Source organism: Syngnathus scovelli, chromosome 10 (assembly GCF_024217435.2).
Source record: "Syngnathus scovelli strain Florida chromosome 10, RoL_Ssco_1.2, whole genome shotgun sequence".
Classification (NCBI taxonomy): domain Eukaryota; kingdom Metazoa; phylum Chordata; class Actinopteri; order Syngnathiformes; family Syngnathidae; genus Syngnathus; species Syngnathus scovelli.
Window position 1 is genome coordinate 12,505,027 of NC_090856.1, and position 21,292 is coordinate 12,526,318.

The following is a 21,292-nucleotide window of genomic DNA, read 5'->3' on the forward strand; positions in this document are numbered from 1 at the left end:
TATATGCTTCAAATGTTTCTTTTATTTATTTATTTAATATGTGAATATACTTGTCTGCTTATGTACTTTATTCAATGAGGTTTGAGCATATCTGTTTTTGTAGCGAGGCAGGACTTTTTGTATTTTGACCTCTTTCCTTCAACAATTTAACAGATAGAAGTGGATACATACATTGGAACATAACCTACACTCTAATATATTATTTGACATGGTAGTAAATGTGTGGCTTGACAAAAATAGTCATTGAAGCCCACCCTCTTTCCTTCAACAATTTAACAGATAGAAGTGGATACATACATTGGAACATAACCTACACTCTAATATATTATTTGACATGGTAGTAAATGTGTGGCTTGACAAAAATAGTCATTGAAGCCCACCCTTAGCCCTGAGTGCCATTGGCATGAGGCAAAACGCTTGAAACACACACTCTCGCCCAATTAAATAACCATTCTGAAACACAGGACATGTAAGATAATATTTTTTAATCATTAATTACACCATTATAGCTCAGACATTTATCTAAACACAAATAATTAGTGACGACCCCACAACTATCGAAACACATCAATGATATAAGCTGGGTGACATAATCGTGCTTGACATTGGTACATAATGTAAACATTAGCCTAAGTGCAACTCAACGTGGCCGCATTGAGCAGGGCTGTGGACAGTATTCCTACGCGCATTCTCAGCAGCATGATGAAAATAAAATTGAACGTATTTTTTTTATTGTCGGACTCAGTGGACTCGGTCAAAATCAGCACCGAGTCCGAGTCCGGCAAAAATGACCGAGTCCGACCGAGTCCGAGTCCCCGAGTCCGAGTCCACAGCCCTTCTTTGAACAGTATAATTTATCTCAATAACCTTCTCCGATCATGGGATGGCTAGTACACTCGCCAGTCTTGTGTGTAGGCATATGATGATGTACATGTACGTGTATGCGTGTGACTTTAAAAAAGAAATACCTTCCCTGGCCATATATCTCCAACCTCACAACACTGTGGACGAGCACTTACATCAGAGCACTTTATGCAGAGCACTACGTTTTTTTGCAAACGGTGTTTTCTTTATAATATCAGTGATGCAGAGCATTAACTTTTCCTGTTGGCTGAACAGAACTCAATGCTTGTTTTAAAATAGAATTTTAATGAGTGTTAGTGTAGGCTACAGCGTCACATTTTAAATGACTTCAATATATGACTTCAAATAATATGTTTGTGTCAAATGTTAATCCACAAAGTGTAAAATTAACTGAAAGGAAATCATTACATTGTAATTATTAAATTATTTTAAGTAGCCACTGAATTAATATTTTAGTTTAAATTAATATTGACTTTGTTTAATAGTCTAAGTCCATTTAAAGTAATTAAATTAAAATGAGGTGCAACCACAGCCTAAAAAACGAAGCTCAGATGGAATGCTCCCCCTTCAAAATAAAATCACGCCATCAGCTCATTGAAACGAAATAGGATGCATAAAAACCAAGGAAGAACAAAAAATAATAGACATTTGTAAGCAAGTCATCGTAAAACGTCCTATTTTGAAAAGATTAACCGTTTGGAAATCCAACACGTTGTGACGGGTTGCGCGAACTTCGTTCGGGCATCGTCGGTGCGTTCCGGCAAAACCAAGCTGGAAAAAAAAAAAAAAAAAGAAAAAAAGAAAAACAACGTTTGTGCGTCAGTCGTCACTGATGGACGAAATCTTTCCGTTTGCATCTGTTCTAGCCCGGACGCCCTTCGCTCCTACCCACCCCCATTATCATCATCATCATCATCATCACATCCCCTTGCCCCTCCGTGGCACCTCCGCGCATAGTCGTCGTCCTTCAATTCTTTGCTGCTCGTCGCGTGGCCTTTTTGCCTTTTGACAGACGCGCACAAGGACAACTTCTCAAGGTCAGAAGCTCTTTCCAGCCTCTCCTTTCTTCTCTCCGTTGGATTTAATTTGCACGTCTGCATATTTAGCGGGGCGCGGGGTGCAAGAAAGAAGCGCAATGACGAGAGATGGAGGGATGGAGGCAGGTGCCTTGATGAAAATGGAGGCTGGACAAAGGAAGGATAAGCACGCACGACGAGAGCAACATTTCTTACGGCAGCTGGGTATTGTTACCGGATTCAACATAAACGTGCATATTGTAGTTTCGCCTCGAACATGATCTCGATTTTAATTTTTCCTCAGGGGCATAAAGAGGAGGAGGAGTGGGCCGACGGGGGGAGGTCGTTTTTCGTTCGATCATGAAATGAAATGCTTTCGAGGATGAATTGCAATGCAGCCTGTTATTAGTTGTTTATCGTCCTCTCAAATAATTACATAAAATGCGGAGCAAAGAGCGAGCAACGGAAGGCGTGGTTTATGTATGGTAGTACGCACTTTTTTATTTTCTGCTCTTTATTCTTTGTTATGCACATTAGTATATTTGCACAGCAACTGCTCATTAGCATGGTGGCAGCATGAGTTGGTCACATGGTTTCTTTTGCCTGGAAGGAGAAACATCTTTAGCTGCTAACCTGTGCTAAGCTAGGCTAAGTGCTAATTTTTTTTTTGGTCACACGCGCACGTGCGCGCACACATACGCACACACACATTGAATGAATGATTGAATGAATTTATTTGTTTCAAACATGTAAACTATACATCATCAAGCAAATGAAGACAAATAAAATAAAAATCAAAAAGAAGGTGAAAGTAATTTAAATTATGACTATAAACACTAGGTACGAACATAATACAATCTACTGCACAAAATGGCCAGAGTTTACTTGTCTGAAAAGGACTGGGAAGTAAGATTGATTTAATGCCACGTCCTATCCAATTTAAGACAAAATGAAAGATACAATTTGTAGTTACCTGTAACAGAGTTGTTACTTTACCTATTGTTGTCCGTGACTTTCACATGAATAGAAAGGAAGAAGGAGAAAAAATAATACAAAAATGAAGTAAAAAATGCCATTAAATTATGTAATTTCAATGTGTTCGTAGCTCATGAGTGTCAATTCTTTAAATTTACTTTTAAACATCACCATGTTTTAGGTTATTATTCCAGAGTTTAACACCTGCAATGGAGATACAAAAGCTTTTCCTAGTTAATCTGTGTTTGGGTAGAGTAAATTTGTTGTCATTATCCCTTAGTTTGTAATCACTGTTTTGTAGGTGAAAATGCTTTAGAATATTTTTAGGCAAACAGTTATGCTTCACTTTGAGCATGATTTGAGCAGTTAGATAATCTACCAAATCTTTGAATTTAAGAATTTGTGATTTAAGAAATAGTGTGTTAGTGTTTATAATTCTAATGTCCTTCTTTTGTAAACGCGTGATTTGTCCTACTGAGCTTTTGTAGTTATTTCCCCGTATCTCTGCACAGTAGCTCAAGTATAGTGATATTAGAGAGCAACATTCACACCGTCATAAGGGAATTGAACTCACGGTGTTGGCACACAAGACAGGCAAGTGTACAGCCTACACCATCAGCGACTCCCAGGCTAAGTGCTAACTACGAAGGAAGCAGCACGACGTCACAAAGTGCTAATCAATGCCAAGCTAGGCAAGGCTAATGTGCTGTGCGTGTGCATTCTTTCCGCTCCTCCCCTGTAGGATGGGGCTGCCGTGGTAACTTGACAGTCTTGGGAAGTGTTGCATCAGCACCTTTGCTCAGCAACATTGCTGATGACGTTAATGACAGTTTTCTGTCCTTGCAGAGCTATCTAGCATGGAGTTAGCATAGTGGCTCACATCATGCCACCACGCTTTTCCGTGCTAAGATGAACATGACAGCTGTGACTACCAAAGTAACCAGACAATTGTAGGAGGAGCAATGGTAGAGTCATTCGCGGATGCTCTTTGTTTACTTTTTGATGCAAGAGAATGGTAAAGATGACCTGAAACCACTTCCTGTTTCAGGTCTCCACATCAGAGACCCCCCCGTTCTACAATTATTGATGTGTCCATCTACAGTTTATTTTTGGATTTAAAAAAGAGACTATTTCTATAGCTAACATTTTAAAATATATAATTCGTCTATATCACACTATTTCACGCCCTCATGTCATGTTTCACAAAATCACTTTTAGTCATCAATTGACTTTTAATCCAGTTTTACTCTGAGGGTCTGCTTCCGGATGTGCTGCGGAAACAACACGAAACTAAAGTCAATCAAATGAGCTGACTTCAGTTGGACTTGGAATTAGAATATTTGCAATTATTCTATCAATGATTCCATGGCTTCCTCTCCTGCAGGGGCGTGCCCTTCTGCCCTTGCGTAACCATGGCCAATGCGGCGGTGGCGTCCTATGACCAGCTGGCCCACCAGGTGGCAGCGCTACGCAAGGAAAACTCCCACCTGAGGAGGGAGCTAGAGGACAACTCTAACCACCTTTGCAAGCTGGAGAGCGAGACCTTTGGCATGAAGGTCCTAGTCTTGACTGCGACACTTCGACGGTTCCGTTTGCCGTGACCTGCCAATCATTTGTCGTTGTCGTGGACCCCGCACAGGAAGTGCTGAAGCAGCTGCAGTGTAAGCTGGAGCAGGAGGCGGGGACTTTGGCGTCGTCGGGACGCGGCGACGTGCTCCACCAACTCAAAGGTCTGACCCTCTAAAAACGCTCACCATAGTGATGACGGTAACAGGACCGAGTTCCGCATGAGGAGGTCGCCCAATGAGCGAGAAAATGACAGACGGACTTTAGCGCACTGAGTGTTTCTGCCGTACATTGGGGATCTCCAAGTCTGGTTCTTGTGAGCCCCCTTCCGAAGTACGAAGTAGTAAAAAGCGCTAATATTCTTCCTCAAGGACTTTCACACAGTTCGAAATATCAGCCAGATACGCACTCGATGGGCTACTGCAAAGGAGCCCGGATGTGAGGCTCATCATAATCGAGTGCAGAGCACTCAACGACAGTTGCCGCTTGACAACAAGCGACGCTGCAACTTAGTTGGGGACCTTCTCTGCCTTTTGTTGTCGTTATGGACTCAGCGCCGCCCGGCATTTCCTGGCACAGTGCACTAGCACATTAGAGGCATGTAACTGTAAATGTCAACTTGCCTATAAAAAGTGCCTCATCTGTGGTACTGTGAGTTAACACCGTAATGCTAACTGATAATGCTAACGTGTTTCAGAGCTGCACGTGGACCTGACCAAATACTACGAGCTGAAGCATCAAGATCATCAAGGTCATCGGTCGCATCTGTTGGCGGACAATCAAGGAGGTCCAGCGGAGAGAGAAGACCCCCTGGCTCTGCCCTCATGCCAGGCCTCCCCCTCTTCTTCGGCTCAACAGCCAACTCGCGACGACGTTACCGCCATCATGTCGCCGCATCACTTCCTGGACGGAGCCCCGCCCAAAACGGCCGTCTTCAGCGGGGCGGACGGGCGCCTCAGCGACCATCACATGGACGAACTCTACAAGGAGAGGTGGGCAGGCGGGCGGCAAGCAGGCGACGAGCGGGCGGGCGGTGAGCGCCCTGCGCTTGCCTCTTATCCAGTTGATTGATTTTGTGTTTTTTTTGTAGAATTTTTTTCTTTTGAAAGCGCATCCTTGCTGATGCGCAGCGCTTCCACTGATTGGGCGTTTTGCTGGTGTTGGCCACCTTTGTGACACCTCCATTGCCAAGCTAGCTACAAGAAAACAATCGACGACTAGCGACTTTTCATTCCTGACCACCTGACAGATCAATTTGACACTGCGTTTGGTGGTGGAGGCCCTCGGAAGCTAGTGATGCAAACCCCTAACGGCGCTCTCGTCCCACCGCAGGAACCAACTTTTGGGAGAAATTGACCGTGAGGAGCGAGAGCGCTGTTGGTACTCCAGCCAGCTGGAGGCGCTATCCCAGAAACTCACACACCTGCCTCGCATTGACACGGTAAAGGCACGCAGACGTGATCGATGAGGGAAAGAGCGGCCCGGCCCAGCCGGCGACTGACACTTGTATGTTTCCTCTGCTTGCCGCAGTTTTCCCTGCAGATGGACTTGATCCGCCAGCAGCTGGAGTTTGAAGTTCAGCAGGTGCGCCGCATCATGGAGGAGCGCTTCGGCAGCGGCGAGCAGACGATTCATCGTGCACAGGTAGCCAAGTACAAACGGCAGACCGGTGCAGCCCGCTCATGCCTGTGTGTACGTTGCAGATGCGTGTCGCCCGTCTGGAGCAGCTGGAGAAAGAACTGCGGGAGACCCAAGGGAGTCAAGAGAGCCAACTGCAGGTACGAAATGTCTCCATTGTGCCCAACTAAAAGACTTGGGCGACAAAGTCTTTGTTTTTGCCATGTAAAAGGCCAAACTCTTTGTCTTGACTCTGACTTTGCCGCCGGACAATGCGGGCACGTAATAGTAAGACTTTGATGCCTTCCGGGATTGCGACGCTGTCAATAGAGCTGTCTTTTGGAACTACTCTATAAGTCGGCGCCAGCCGGAAGTCGGCGCAGTTGCCCGCTCCTTTGGGCAAGTTGGTGTGTCTTTATGATAAGACCTCTGCTTGCGCCTTTATGTATCAAAATGCTGCTTGCTGTCTCTTTTTGAAACACAATCGAGCTTTTCTTTCGGTCTTCAGCCGCTAGCCTCGTCCGCTACGCTTGTCTTTGTCAAGGTGTATTCAGACCTGACTTTTTTGTCCGCTTTAAACGGACCAGGGTTCGATTGGAAGGCTGGTCCGGACCTTTTTTATGCAGGTGTGAATACACGCAAACGAATCCTGGTGCGGATTAAAGAAACGGACCAACACCCACTTTTTCAAGTGGTCTCGATTCACTTACAAACGAGCTCTGGTGCGGTTCGCTTCAGGTGTGAATACAAACAGCAAAGATCCGCACCAACAGCACAAATATGCAAAACAGGAACGCAGCGCGTAGGACTCGCATGTTTTCCTCCATTTGCGGGTCTGTGCTCTGTGTGCCGTCCTGGTCATTGCTGTCCAATGGGAGCACAGATCGTCACAAGCGTGGATGTGTATATTTCACTTGCAAAATGTACAGTCTGAATAGGAACCGCACCAAACGAACGAAATTAAGTCCTCTTTTGGTCCAGACCAAACAAGCGGACTAAAGGACTTTTTTGGTCTGAATACACCCTAAGTCTCACTCACTTCCTGTTTGCCATTGTCACTTGACTGCACAGAGATAAAAAAAAACATGATTCCGATCCAAAAGGTCTGCTTCTGCACTACAATAAAAATGTCATTGTCTTCTATTGGGCGTGTGTGTGTGTGTGTGCAGCTGCTGGGTGCAGAGAGGCCTCCTGTGGGAGAAGCAGAGAGCAACACGACAGCCTGCGCAGACGGCATGACAGACGGAGGCAGCAAGGTAGCTAATCAGCCGGCGTGACTGGACCGACTCGTCAACGGCGACTGCCTCCTCTAGGCGGAGATGATCTTCTGGCTGCTGTCCATGCTGGGCAACAAAGACAAGGACGAGATGTCCCGGACCCTGCTGGCTCTCTCCAGCTCCCAGGACAGCTGCATTGCCATGAGGAAGTCAGGCTGTGTTCCCCTGCTGGTCCAGATGCTCCACCAAGACGCCGGCGGGCCGGGAGAGGCGCGCTGCAGCCGCGAGGCTAAGTCCCGAGCCGGCGCCGCCCTGCACAACATCATCTACTCCCAGCAGGACGAGGGCCAAGCCCGCCGGGAGATGAGAGTACTGCACATGCTGGAGCAGCTCCGTACCTACTGTGACAGCGGCTGGGACTGGATAGAGAACCACAGCGAGACCCAGATCACCAGTGAGTACTTTTTACCCACACAATGATAAGCCCGAGGGATGTCAAAAGCTTCGCTGGTTGGATTCTCTTGAAATTAGGATGGGAGGCCATTGTGCCTTGGCTGATTTTTTTTTCTTGATCTACTCCGTCAGATATTCCCGAACCTGTAGACCCTCAGATCTGTCAGGCCACGTGCGCCATCATGAAGCTGTCTTTTGAAGAAGAGTTTCGCCGTGCAATGAACGAATTAGGTAGGTGAAATCCGCAAACCAAGCAGACAGTTCCCAATCGAGTTCTGAGAGAGTGCCTTGCGCTGCCCTCCAGGTGCTCTGCAGGTGGTGGCAGAGCTGATCGACTTGGACCAGCAAATGCACGGCACGCATAGCGGCATGCACGACCTCATCAACACGGCACTGCGGCGCTACGCCGGGATGGCCCTGACCAACCTCACCTTTGGAGATGTGGTCAACAAGGTGGGGGCCCACATGCGTCCCAAGCTAACACCAGCCGATGACGCTTGCGAGCATGAAGCGATCGGTGAAGGAGCAGCGCAGTGTGCACTTGTTGTCTCTGCCCGGTTCAGTCAACAGTGTCCCTCCGCAGGCCACGCTGTGCTCCCGGAAGAGCTGCCTGCAGGCTCTCGTGGCCCAGTTGGGCTCAGATAGCGAGGAGCTCCACCAAGTGGTCTCCAGCATTTTGAGGAACTTATCTTGGCGGGCTGACATCAGCAGCAAGCGAGTCTTGCGAGACATCGGCTGTGTGTCCGCCCTGATGACGTGTGCCCTGCAGGCCACAAAGGTGAGGCCCATGAGATGCGGCTGCGTCGCACCAGAGCTGCTTAAATTTGGCTTTCTTTTCTAGGAGTCCACGTTGAAGAGTCTGCTGAGTGCACTGTGGAATCTGTCGGCTCACAGCTTGGACAACAAGGAGGCGGTGTGTGCAGTGGATGGCGCTCTAGGCTTTCTGGTTAGCACGCTGACGTACCATTGCCAGACCAACTCACTCGCCATCATCGAGAGTGGAGGCGGAATCCTGAGAAATGTTTCCAGTCTGGTGGCCTCGCGAGAAAACTACAGGTGTGAATGTCCGCTCGTGTTGTGGGTGGGATGGATGGGTGGATGGATGGATGGATAGAGGGAGGGAGGGATACTTTATTGATGGCCAGGGGGAAATTCAGTTTTCCAGCAGCATTCATACCGCAGATTGGCCGCCATTGCCCGCCCGCCCTCTTGCTCGCTGGCTCACCATTTGATTGGATGCTTTTCTGTGTTCAGGCAAGTCTTGCGAGATCACAACTGCCTCCAGACTCTGCTGCAGCACCTGCGCTCACACAGTTTAACCATTGTCAGCAACGCTTGCGGCACGCTGTGGAACCTCTCGGCTCGAAGCCCAAAGGACCAGGAGCTGCTGTGGGATTTGGGCGCAGTGAGTATGCTGCGCAATCTCATTCACTCCAAGCACAAGACCATTGCCATGGGCAGCGCCGCGGCTTTGAGGAACTTGCTGAGCAATCGACCCCCAAAGTACAGGGACGCTTCGGTGCTGTCGCCGGGCTCGTGCGTGCCTTCGCTCTACATGAGAAAGCAGAGGGCGCTGGAGGCCGAGCTGGATGCCAAACACTTGGCTGAGACTTTTGACTCGCTGGCCAAAAGGAGCCCCAAGCACTTGAGCTTCACCAAGCAGCTGCGCCACATTGAAAGCCTGGCCAAGGATTACGCCTCAGATTCCGGCTGCTTTGAGGACGAGGAGGCCCCCGTTTCCTGCGGTCTGGACACTGCAACTTTATCCATGCTGTCCACATACCTCAGCAACTCCGACTCACGGCAAAATCCCAAGCGGGACAGTGAGCCCGAGCAGGACCTGGAACGGAGCCAACCGCTGTCTGATGAAGTCATGTCCACTGCTGCTGAGAAACTGGCAAAGAAGATCACTAACACCGTTGCTAAGATTGACAGATTGGTGGAGGACATGAGCATGCATACGTCCTCCGAGGACAGTTTTAGCCTCAGCTCTGAAGACCACCTGGCCGATTGGCCTTACGGATCAAAGGAACTCAACGAGAGTCGTGCAAAGTCGTGTTCCCCCTGCCGTCTCTCAGACACCACCAACTCGGTCCATCGCCAACGCCTCAGCAGGGCGCATGCCTTATTGCGCCTGAAAAGCGCTCGCACCAGTGTGTCTACTGACAGCTTGAACAGTGGCAGCACCAGCGACGGCTTCTGTGGTGGCAAAGACAGAGTTGGGCCCACCCTAAAACCTCGCATCCCCCAGAAACGACCCGACCGGCTGGATCTGGAGGTGGCTCACCACAACGTGCAACATGCTCTCCTGAGTCAGCAAGATCTTCCGGAAAGAGATTATGTGGACGGCAAAGACAAGATGGCTTTGGAACTCTTCGACTCAGATGCAGAAAAGAAGCAGGACCGGCCGGCGCAGACGCCAGTCAGTGTGTCCACTAAAGTCTCTTCTGACATCAGCATGGCCTCCGTCAATGTTTCTCCTTCATATCTGCAGGTCCCGCTCATTCAGAGCTTCGCTAAATATGGTGTGGCAAAGACGTCAATGGGCGATCAGGCTTCTGAAGAGACGAGGAGGCAAGCCTGGGTGCCCACCGCAGTGATTGCAGGCAGCATCAGCAAGTTTTCACCAGTGACGTCGGGCAGGAGTCCAACCGTTGGCACAATGGAGACGGTGCAGAAATACTCTGTGGAGAACACGCCTATCTGCTTTTCCCGGTGCAGCTCCTTGTCCTCACTTTCTTCTGGAGACGGAGCACTGGATGGACCAAGTGACAACGAGCTGGAGAGTGACTCCTCACTTGAAATGATTCAAGCGGGAGACGATGTCCAGCGGGCTGAGGAGGACGAGACCTTAGAGGATCTGAGTGACAGCCAGTTGCTCCTAACCGACTTCCCCAGTCAAGAGAGCCATCCCATCCCAATTGTGTGTCCGGACAAAAGAAAAAATGTATTTCTTCAGGGATCCTCGCCAGCCGTGCTCGAAGACACATCCCCATCCAGTTCTTCAGAGAACTACATCCACGAGACTCCTCTGGTCATGAGTCGCTGCAGTTCTGTCAGTTCTTTGGGCAGTTTTGAGTCTCCGTCCATTGCCAGCTCCATCCAAAGCGATCCCTGCAGCGAGATGAACGACGGAGCCATCAGCCCCAGCGATCTTCCAGACAGCCCCGGCCAAACCATGCCTCCCAGCCGAAGCAAGACTCCTTGTTGCGTGGAGTTCAACGGAGGGGAAGTGCACACGCTGAGCTCGACTGCTCAGTGGGAGAACACTCTGCGCAAGTTTATCGAGGTCAGCGACTCCAAAGACAGGTCCAACCTTCCTCCTGATTTGGACACCATGATCTACTTCACAGTGGAAAAGCCCACAGAGAATTTCTCCTGTGCATCCAGCCTGAGTGCTTTGCCCCTACACGAGCACTATGTCGAGAAAGATGTAGAGCTGAAACTGACGCCGCTCCTCCAGCAACATGACAAGAACCTGGCTCTCCAGGACCAAAATGACCAGGGTGAGAAATACAGTGAAGGCAACTCTGACGACGACATCGAGATACTGAAGGAGTGCATCAATTCGGCCATGCCGTCCAGATTCAGAAAAGTCAAGCCTTCCTTGGTGACCGGCGTTGCTCCCCAATTTCTCACTTCCCAAAAAGGTTTGCATTTTCCCGTTTACATGATGCTACCAAATGGCAAGACGCAGCTGTATCCTGGCAGGAGAACCGTTGTCCCGCACAACCACGTCAAGTTTGACGACGCGTCCGTCACCGACTCAGCTGACGGGACTCTGGTCAACTTCTCCCGTGCAACTTCACTGAGTGATGAAACTCTCCGGCACCCAGTAAAGGACTGCCCGTCTCGGCCCCTGGCCAAGGAAAGAATACTTGATGAGGAGGCAAAGCGGATCCAAGACTTGAGACTCTTCTCCCACTTCCACAAAGCAAATAAGATGAAGCCGCTGCTGCTGCCACCGCCACTCCTGCTGCCACCGCCACCGCCTGTGGTTTGCTCAAACCGCACAAGCAAACATGTCATCCCCACGCAGAAGGTTCTGATGCAGAGCAAAGAAGTGGCTGACAGAGTGGCCAGCCAGAGGAATCGCCAGGACTCGCCCGGTCAACGGAAGAAGATGAAATGCCAGGGTGCCGCTGGGAAGCTCCCGATACCCGTTCTAAATCACAAGGCAGAAAATAGCCTTCATCAGAGGAGACACGCGGCACAGAGGTCACCTTCTTTAGATGAGACCAAGCGCTTTTATCAGGACAAAGCCAAAGTTGCCAGCAGAAGCTATACCAGGGAAGAAAGAAGGACTTCTCTCTCAACAAGGATGACCAACATCGTCAGGACGCCAGCAAAGCCCGTAGGCTTTCACATGCTCAAGCAAAAGCTGATGGACGGCTTCCCAGCCTCTTCCTCACTCAGCTCCTCACTGAGCTCCCTGAGTGATGTCGAGTCTGGGGATCACCGATACAAAACCCAGCAGATTTGCTCCAAGAACAGACACAACAAAAGTCTACATATGATGCAGCAGGCCAAGTCCTCGACCGTCTGCAGACATGTTGACGCTCTCCAAAGCTCTCCAAGTTCACTCAGCGTGGACTCAGAAGACGACCTCCTTCACAAGTGCATCACTTCGGCGATGCCCAAACAGAGACGGAAGATGGCCGCCAGGAAGAAGAAAGCGGAGAATGGCCAAAAGCCCAAGGAAGTCTGGAACATAAATGAAGACAGTGATGACCCAGCATGGGATCAAGCATCGGACCTGAACAGTGTGGAATGGAGAGCCATTCAAGAGGGTGCAAATGCTGTGGTGACGGGACTTCAGGCAGCCAAGTCCCAAGAGTTCTCCTCTGAAGAAAGTGAATCTGTTTTTTCCTTTATGTCCACGTCAAGCTTTACCCCCAAGGAAAAGAAATTTGCTCAAGACAAAAAGGCCAACAAACCTCTGGACTTTGCACAGCGCAAGCCAGTGCCTAACTTGCCGGTGGTTTTCAGAGGCAGAACAGTCATCTACACTCCCATCAAAGAGACAGCTCCGTCGCAAATTCCTCCACCCAGGAAAGTGGCCTCTCCAAAGAACCCAGAGCTGGCTCAGCACAGGTCAAAGAGCCTTCACCGATTAGGACGACCGCAGGACACGGAGCTCTATCTGCCAAAAAGGAGCTCAACTCCACCTCCAAGGATACCGCACAGTTCTTCTTCTGGGTCATCACAAAGTTCGACACCATCCAAGCATTCTCAGAAGAAACTCACAAGCAGGACTATCCAGAAAAAGAATAGCACACTGTCAAGTAGCCCCCCTGAAAGGAAAGGACGCTCTCTGGAGGTTAACAAAGTGGAAAAAACACCACCACCCAAAACCCAGAAGTCACCAGTCAGAATACCTTTTATGAAGAATTCCGTGAGGCCAGCCAGACCTCTTTCACCTCTGGTCACCCACCAGGCCACAGGGAGACAAAATCAGGTCGGTGGCAAACGAGTCCTTCCCACGAGCCCAACTGACCTGCATAGGGTGAGCCCAGCCCATTCTTGTGATGGCGAGTCAGATGCCAGCGGATTCTTGAGACAGCTGACATTCATCAAGGACTCAAAGAGCGGACTGAAATGTGAGTGCATGCCCCGTGTCCACAAGTCCCGATCCCAGAATGCTTCCCCCTACCGGGCGGCTTCGGCAGTCTTCCTTTGCTCGTCCCGCTGCCAAGAACTCAAGGTGGCTGCTCAGCCCCCGAGAAAGATGACAGCAACAAGCACAGGCCAAGCACAGCGAGTCCACAGACTTCAGCTACAGGCCACAATCGCCTCCAGGGAACGGGACCTGTCCACAAGACGTCCATCCAGGAGAACCAGCTCTGAAAGCCCCAACAAGGCAGCTCAACAAAATGCCCCAGGCAGAGTTTGGGGAGACAGACAACAACAGCAGCAGCACAAAAAAACATCTAAAACATTTCACGCTTCATCTCCGAGTATAAACACCCTGAGCCGAGTGACCAGTCGCTCTTCACTCCGTTCGTCATCCTCAGATTCAAGCGCACGAGCCAAAAGCGAGCATGATACAAAGAAGAAAAGTCCTAGAACCTGTATGAATGACGGGGTCACCTGGAGGAGGATCAAGGATGAAGACATAGCTCAGCTCTTAAAAAGCTCTCTGCCGCCAAACGCCTTGCCTCTGGTGCCATCGCCTGACGGGGCCGAGCCATCTCTGGCTCTGACAGAGAAGATGCCGACGATTCTCCTAGCCTCGCGTAGTGTGAGTGACGCTACGGTTCAGACAGAAGAGTTCTCCAACACAAAGATCAACTCCAGCACCTCTCCCAGTGCAGAGTCAACGGCAGCCATTCTGGAAGATGCTGCCGGACAAGAGCTACTCAGGAAGAGTAGCGCCGTTGCCGGGGGGGATAACTTTCAAGATGGGGAGTCAGACGGCACCGCATCTACCGCAAAACCAGACGGGCATGTGGGCGGAGCCGTGCATTTCCGCCACGTATCTCCAAGCAAGGCGGCCAGAGTTTCTCCATTCAACTACGTCCCCAGTCCCATGGTCCAGCTGGAGGCCCCAGGCACAGAGGTCCCGGGCACGGAGGCCGACCACAAAACGAAAAGCAGAAGTCATTCTTAAATGTTTGATGAAAGACATTTGAGAGAGTCTTCATTTGAGCTAACCTCGCGTAAATTGAATGAGCAAACGCCAATAAACAAAGGAAGGACACATCCTAACTCTTATTTATTGAGGCACAATATTACATTAGAGCTAGCAATATTGCAGTCGATATGATAGTCCAGTCAAACCTCGGTTTTGGAACGTCCCGGTTCTCGAACAAATCGGAATTCAAATGAAAAATTCGAGATTTTCTTTGCTTCGGTTGTCGAACAAAATTTGTAGGACGCACCTCGCGAGATGAGCCGAAAAGACCCGAGAAAACCCGACCGCGCGTCCCGGATGCCGACTGACTCCGTTCGTTATTGTATTTTCGTTACTTTGAGGATTGTATTAACCCCTAATCATGCCTCCAAAGAAAGCAAGTGGGAGCAGTAAAGCCATCCTAAAACACAAAGACGCTCTTAAAGCAATGCAACAGTGAGTGCCCAGCGTGCTGCGGTTGCGCAATCGAACCAAATTAAGCTCCCTGCGCACTGAGATCCACTTAAATTTTGGAAAGTACATCAGGACTTAAAAGATATTTTCTAAATTTCAGCGACGGCTCTTTCACAATAATGCGACCAGCGTGGTGCAGTTGCGTGGTCGGCGGCGCGTTATGTTTGCGCGTTTGGCGGTGCGCTGCAGTTGCGCGATCAGACAAAAATGCGCAAATGAAAAAATGCTTTCAAAAGGCGGGGGGTTTTTTTGTCTTGGAAAGAATAAAATTTATTTCTATTATTTGTAATGGGAAAAATAGATTCGGAATTCGACAGATTCACTTCTCGAACCAACTTCTGGAACGGATTGTTGTCGAAAACCGAGGTTTGACTCTACATACCATTTTTCTTTATTCACGAGTGCATCCTGACTATAATTTAATGAGCGTTAGTGTACTTTGTCTAATTGAAGTTGCCGTAACATGAGGCCATCAACAGTCACAAGCCCCTGAGCCGATCTGAACACCCGGGTAGACCGGCGGACTGAGAAGCGTTTCAAGAAAATGCAGGAAAAGATGATCATCCCGAGAACTACAACACGTCCATGTAAGCATACAAAAGTAAATGGGGACAAGCAGGCTTGGAGAACTGTGAGTGAGGAACTTGGGATATACTTAGTATGTTGTTACTTTTTTTTCCTTTCATTTTTTAAGCTGGTGAACTCGACCCATACGGCACCAATGTTTACATGACAATGTTGGCCGCTCGATGTTGAAACATGTTTTGGTCATCAGAGGAGATTTGCCGTAATAAAGTTAAAAAGACATACAAGAGCGAGCAGCCGGTGGACAACGCAGATGAAGTGGCTGGATGCCGCTCACCCTGTGTTTGGTGTGCACGCAGCGAATCATGCTCGCGGTAAAACGCTAGTGTGGTTAGTGAAGCGTTGTGTGCTTGCTGTGCATGTAGAAACAAAAAGTAAGTTTATTTTCGCATTGTTCTTCAACCATTCCATTAGCCCCGTGCTATAGGTTAACACACATGCAGACAATAATTTGGTACTCGCGCAAAAGCATCAGTTGTCATATTAGCAGTTGATTGATACCAGTTAATTATTGTAGCTTTGACTGTGTTCCTCACAAGTTTGTACATAACACGCTAGAAAATAAGACGTGCCGATGCATTGCTCAATATTGGTGTGAAACAGGTGTTTTGTGTACATTTCGCGTGAAAGGATCCGCCTATGGGCTTGTGCCGTTGTTACATGTCAAGTTGCTCCCATGTTATCTTGCTTCCTGTCTCGAGTTACGACTGTTATGTTAAAGCGATTTTGTGTTTCGCGACTGGAGATTCGTCACAAGCAACTTGGAACTTGCCTGACTGCAAAACTGTTCAAATTCTCAATAAAAAACGCTGAACGAAATGTCTCGTTTGCATTTCCGACTGGCTGCAACACATAGCAAACACTAAAAAATATATAAAATAGAAAAGTCATAAGCGGGATTCGAACCCGTGACGCAAAGAAATAAAGTACTGCGCACTGAGCACCACCTTTACCGCTGTGCCAACATGGCACACAGATTTTGTCCACAATTTAGGGAGCGCGCTATCTGCGTCTCACGGCAAAAGCCATTGCCAATCACCCGTTATCCAATTTACTCACTGCGTGCTCGTTTGATTTCTTCAGATTTAGGAAAATGCTAAGACACTGAAGCAGAAATTAGACTTACACAGGTTGGTTGAGTTCAATCACAATTCTTGTTAAGAAAGCTCTGTTTTCAGGAATGTACAATACAGCGCTGGGCCTTTCGTACGACCATGCTCAAGAGCAGAAAGTCTCCATTCAGAAAGGCAACGTTCAAAGTTCTTTGGTCAGCTTATATTCAGTTGCACATTGTGGGCCGAGTTTGATGGGTGATGAGTCTTTGGGGTGGGGCAAGTTCGCAGTAGAGTTTGATTCCATGGGAGTGGGTGCTGGTTCGGTGAGAGCTGGTTCCGTGGGGTTAAATGCTGATTATGAGCGATTTGATGTGTGTGGGGGCTGTTGTTTTCCATCCCATCTTTCGGCCTTGGCGATCACCTTGGCTGTTTTCCTCCTGGCGTTCTCCCTCTGGCACCTCTGCTGGTTTTATCTCCAAATAAGCTGCAATCAAGTACTGAACATTTTTAGACGATTTTGGCGATTTCTCGCCACACTCCTATTATTACGCAAAGCCGATCAATATAACACCGCTGTTTTAGTACTTGGACCCATTCCTTATGTGTCTCGAAAGTTGATCATGTCGTAAATGCATGATGCCCTGCTGCGAGGTTGGCGTGAAGCTTTGGAACGCAACCATGTCAAGTTGGTTCCGAGGAGCCAGTTAACATGGGCGGGTATACACAAGGCATGAGATTAACGCATACTCGCCGGGTAATTTAGTTTTGGCTATATTGAAAATTATCTGATGGGTGCTGTTGGATTTTGTCCACAATTTAGGGAGCGCGCTATCTGCGCCTGACGGCAAAAGCCATTACCAATCACCTGTTATCCAATTTACTCACTGCGTGCTCGTTTGATTTCTTCAGATTTAGGAAAATGCTAAGACACTGAAGCAGAAATTAGATTTACCGTAATTGCCGGACTATAAACCGCACCGGATTATAAACCGCACCAGCTAAAATTCAGGGATATTTCAGTCTTTTTCTTACATAAGCCTCACCGGACTTTAAGCCGCACGTGCACACGAGTTTTTTTACAAAGAAAGACAGTACATAGAAAGCCTTTTTAACGTTTTAATAACATACTTGAACATGTCTTTCTAAACATTGCCTGTGACGCAGCAGTAGTACCGCAGCAACGCGGAAGTGTGCACGCGAGTTATTAGCAAAGAAAGACTGGACACAGAAAGTTTTTTTAAAGCTTTAATAACATACCTTAACATTTCTTTCCAAACACTGCCTGTGACGCGGCAGTAATACCGCAGCAACACGGAAGTAACACAGCAAAGTCACTGAGACGCGGCGGTAACACAGCAGCAACACAGCAGCAACATGATAGCACAGCACTAACAGGCCTGGTTAAAAAAAAACATACCAGTAAAAGTAAAAAAAGAGCCGTCTTCATCTTCCTCCTGTGCACTGAAACCATCGAAGTCTTCCGCCATAGTGTCCGATTGGAATAGCGTTAGGTATCCTTCGCCTCACACTTTCTCAGTCTCTCTTTCGTCGTCGGTTTTATGCATTTCTTCGAGTGTGAAGAGGGTCTTTTCATGCTAATCTTATTCATGCACGAAGCGCTAAATTACATTAAACTAGCGAGCGACACGTATAGCTTAAAAGCGGCATCATATGCATTTCTTTTGTCCCCCATAATGACAGTTTGTGTATAAAAGCTTCCTGTCTCTGTGTGAATGCGGGTGTGTGCGTGATGCGCGAGATGATCAAAACACAAACAGGCACGTCTTCTTCGGCGCATTATCTCTTTTTCGTCTGTCTCGCTCTTGCTTCCTGCTAGAGCGCCCCCTGGAGACCGGAGGCCGTAAAAATCCATAAGTACGCTCCAGAGTAGACACAAGATAATGTCAGCAACATCGACTGCCTTTGGCTTAAAAGCGGCATCATATGCATTTCTTTTGTCCCCCATGATGACGGTTTGTGTATAAAGGCTTCCTTTCAGTAATGTCCGTCTTGATCGCGTTCTGCGTGATCCGCGAAATGTAAACACAAACTAGCACGTCTTCTTCGGCGCATTGTCTCTTCTTCGCCTGTCTCGCTCTTGCTTCCTGCTAGAGCGCCCCTTGGAGGCCGGAGGCCGGAAAAATCCATAAGTACGCCGCGCCGCCGTTTAAGGTTCAAAGTAACCTTCTGAATAAAATGCATTAAAAGTTCACATTCATTACAACTTGTTTTTGGTGAGCAAAATGTCAGAAGAATTGAATTTAAATGCTGATTGATTGGGTTTTAATACAATGCAGATGGTCCAAACAGCGCCACTGCTTTGTGTAATCTCTGAGTGACATGGCAGAGTAAGAGAAAGGGTTTAGAGCACAGGTGTCAAACTCAAGGCCCGGGGGCCAGATACAGCCCGCCACATCATTTTATGTGGCCTGCGAAGACAAATTGTGCATCAAATTCGTGTCATTACTAGAATTGCAAATTGTCTTCACTTTTAATATCTTTTTTTTAAATATTTGACCAGTTTTTACTCGTCTGATTTGAAATCAAGTTATTTGTCAGTTTGTTTTGTAGCTTTTACTGTATATAGTAGTGTTAAGAGTAAAAGTGATCAAGTCATCACAAAAATCACGAAAAAAAATCTTATATAAGCCACACCTGACTAAGCCGCAGGGTCCAAAATTTTGGAAAAAAGTCGCAGCTTATAGTCCGGAAATTACGGTACACAGGTTGGTTGAGTTCAATCACAATTCTTGTTCAGAAAGCTCTGTTTTCAGGAAAGTACAATACAGCGCTGGGCCCTTCAAGAGCAGAAAGTCTCCATTCAGAAAAGGCAATGTTCAAGGTTCTTTGATCAGCTTATATTCAGTTGCGCATTGTGGGCCGAGATTGATGGGTGATGAGTCTTTGGGGTGGGGCAAGTTCGCCATGGGAGTGGGTGCTGGTTATGGGCGATTCGGTGTGTGTGGGGGCTGTTGTCTTCCATCCCGTCTTTCGGCCTTGGCGATCATCTTTGGCCGAGTCCTTGGCTGGCTCCCTCTGGCACCTGCTGGTTTTATCTCCACGTGACCTTCCTGTGAACATTCTTCTCCAATCTTGGACATACACTGCCGTACCGCATTCTTTCAATTTTGTCATGTTGTACGAAATTATGTTAGCTTTTGGCTGTGACATCATTAATCTATTGCTGTTCCCTGACTATGTAAAGTTTGTTCTTTTGATACTTCATGTCTTTGCTTACGTCATTATATTCTTAGTTTAATCATGCTTCCAACCGTATCTTTTCTTTGTTAGGCAAAATATTTCCCTCTGTGCAGAGCGTTCAGTAGTAATCAAAAACTGGCGTCCACCATTAATCAAAACATAAGATACAATCAAGTACTGAACGGTCAAGACGACTCTGGCCGTGTCCATGATTTAGAGAAAAACATCAGGCATGCATTACACAGTTCCTTAAGGATCATTAAGCTATTTAGGCAATATATCAAAAGACATTTGTTATTTCAAAGTGCTCAGAAATATATATCAGATTATAAAGTTTATAAAAACCTTTCTCATCACCACTTATCAAAAATGTCTAGTTATGTCTTCTTTATTGATTTGGTGTGTAGGTATAATTATATGCTTCAAATGTTTCTTTTATTTATTTATTTAATATGTGAATATACTTGTCTGCTTATGTACTTTATTCAATGAGGTTTGAGCATATCATACCTTTCTCATTACCACTTATTAAAAATGTCTAGTTATGTCTTCTTTATTGATTTGGTGTGTAGGTATAATTATATGCTTCTTTTATGTTTCTTTTATTGATGTAATACGTGAATATACTTATCTGCTTATGTACTATATTCAATGAGGTTTGAGCACGGTTTTGTAGTGAAGTGAATTTTGAACTTTATGCGTATCTGTATGTTGCACTAGATGATCCACTAGTAGCAGTAAGACTATCAAACTATATTTGCTGTACAGAGAAGCTTTAGTTTCAGTAGTGTATAAGTACGTAGTAGAAGACAGAAGGGCCAGTTGGCCGTGACCAGGGAGAATTCAGTTTCCGCAATGTGTGCAATCCTATAATAAGGTAAAGTGGCTGTTGTTGTCCATCACCAACAGCGCTGGTCAAGATCTCCTTTTTAGGACTGAAGTAAACTAGTAGATTGAAAACTACAGCTGTTACCCCAAGCCGTGACATCAGCTTCTTGTCAGGTATAAAAGCTACGGGCCTGACAAGAGGGGGGGTTCGTTGGCTCTCGTTCCAGGGGTCGTTCGTACCAAGGGGGGCTCGCGCTAGCGCGGGCTCGCTCGCTCTCTCTCTCTCTTGGGGAGGGGGGGCTTTTTGACATCCATGCCTTGTGCCACTCAACTTTTTGGAAAGACTTCACCCTGACATTGGTTGAATAAAATCTTTTCCCAATCAGCCGTGGTCCCTGAAGTGCTCATTCGTCGGGAAACAGCCACCGATCACCGAGTGTTTTTTGAAGACCAGCGAAGCAGCAAAAACCATATACCACATTTTTGGCGTCACGAACAGGATTCGTGTTCTCCAGGGGGACCGTCCCGCCCGCTCTCTCCGTGAGCATCCAGCGGCCAGCCGACGACCTGTTTTGAGGTGAGTTGCTTGCACTCAAAGTCGCCGCAGCATGCTCGCTCTTGGAAAGAGGGGGAGGGAGCGTTGTCCCCCACACGGAGGGCAGTTAAACGGATCTGATGGGGCCACGGCTGGCTCCAGGGAAAGTTGTCTCTCCTAGTCAAAAGCCGTCATAATGCGACTTTTGAAGGGGGAGTGGCCCCAAATAGAGACAGCGAAAGAAAAGTAAAATAAAAACAGGAAAATAAATAAAAAACAATAAATAAAAAGGG

The 21,292-nt window shown here is 47.6% G+C and overlaps 1 protein-coding gene across 1 annotated transcript; it reads left to right on the top strand.

Annotated features, from left to right (window-relative positions):
* The first annotated feature begins 300 nt into the window (after positions 1–300).
* Positions 301–16,199, top strand: apc2 (APC regulator of WNT signaling pathway 2). Its single transcript, XM_049729838.2, has 15 exons — positions 301–1,901; positions 1,971–2,105; positions 4,240–4,411; positions 4,495–4,585; positions 5,119–5,413; positions 5,754–5,862; positions 5,952–6,065; positions 6,125–6,199; positions 7,208–7,294; positions 7,352–7,709; positions 7,841–7,939; positions 8,013–8,161; positions 8,292–8,486; positions 8,550–8,764; positions 8,963–16,199. The coding sequence occupies exons 3-15, from the start codon at positions 4,268–4,270 to the stop codon at positions 14,316–14,318; spliced, it is 7,287 nt and encodes a 2,428-aa protein (XP_049585795.1). The 5' UTR covers positions 301–1,901; positions 1,971–2,105; positions 4,240–4,267; the 3' UTR covers positions 14,319–16,199.
* Positions 16,200–21,292: the final 5,093 nt, after the last annotated feature.

Excerpts from the sequence above, each read along its gene's own strand:
- apc2 (XM_049729838.2), top strand. The coding sequence starts at position 4,268 with ATGGCCAATGCGGCGGTGGCGTCCTATGACCAGCTGGCCCACCAGGTG. Across the intron at positions 4,412-4,494 it reads GCGAGACCTTTGGCATGAAG|GAAGTGCTGAAGCAGCTGCA; the intron begins GTCCTAGTCTTG and ends GACCCCGCACAG. Across the intron at positions 5,863-5,951 it reads ACCTGCCTCGCATTGACACG|TTTTCCCTGCAGATGGACTT; the intron begins GTAAAGGCACGC and ends TGCTTGCCGCAG.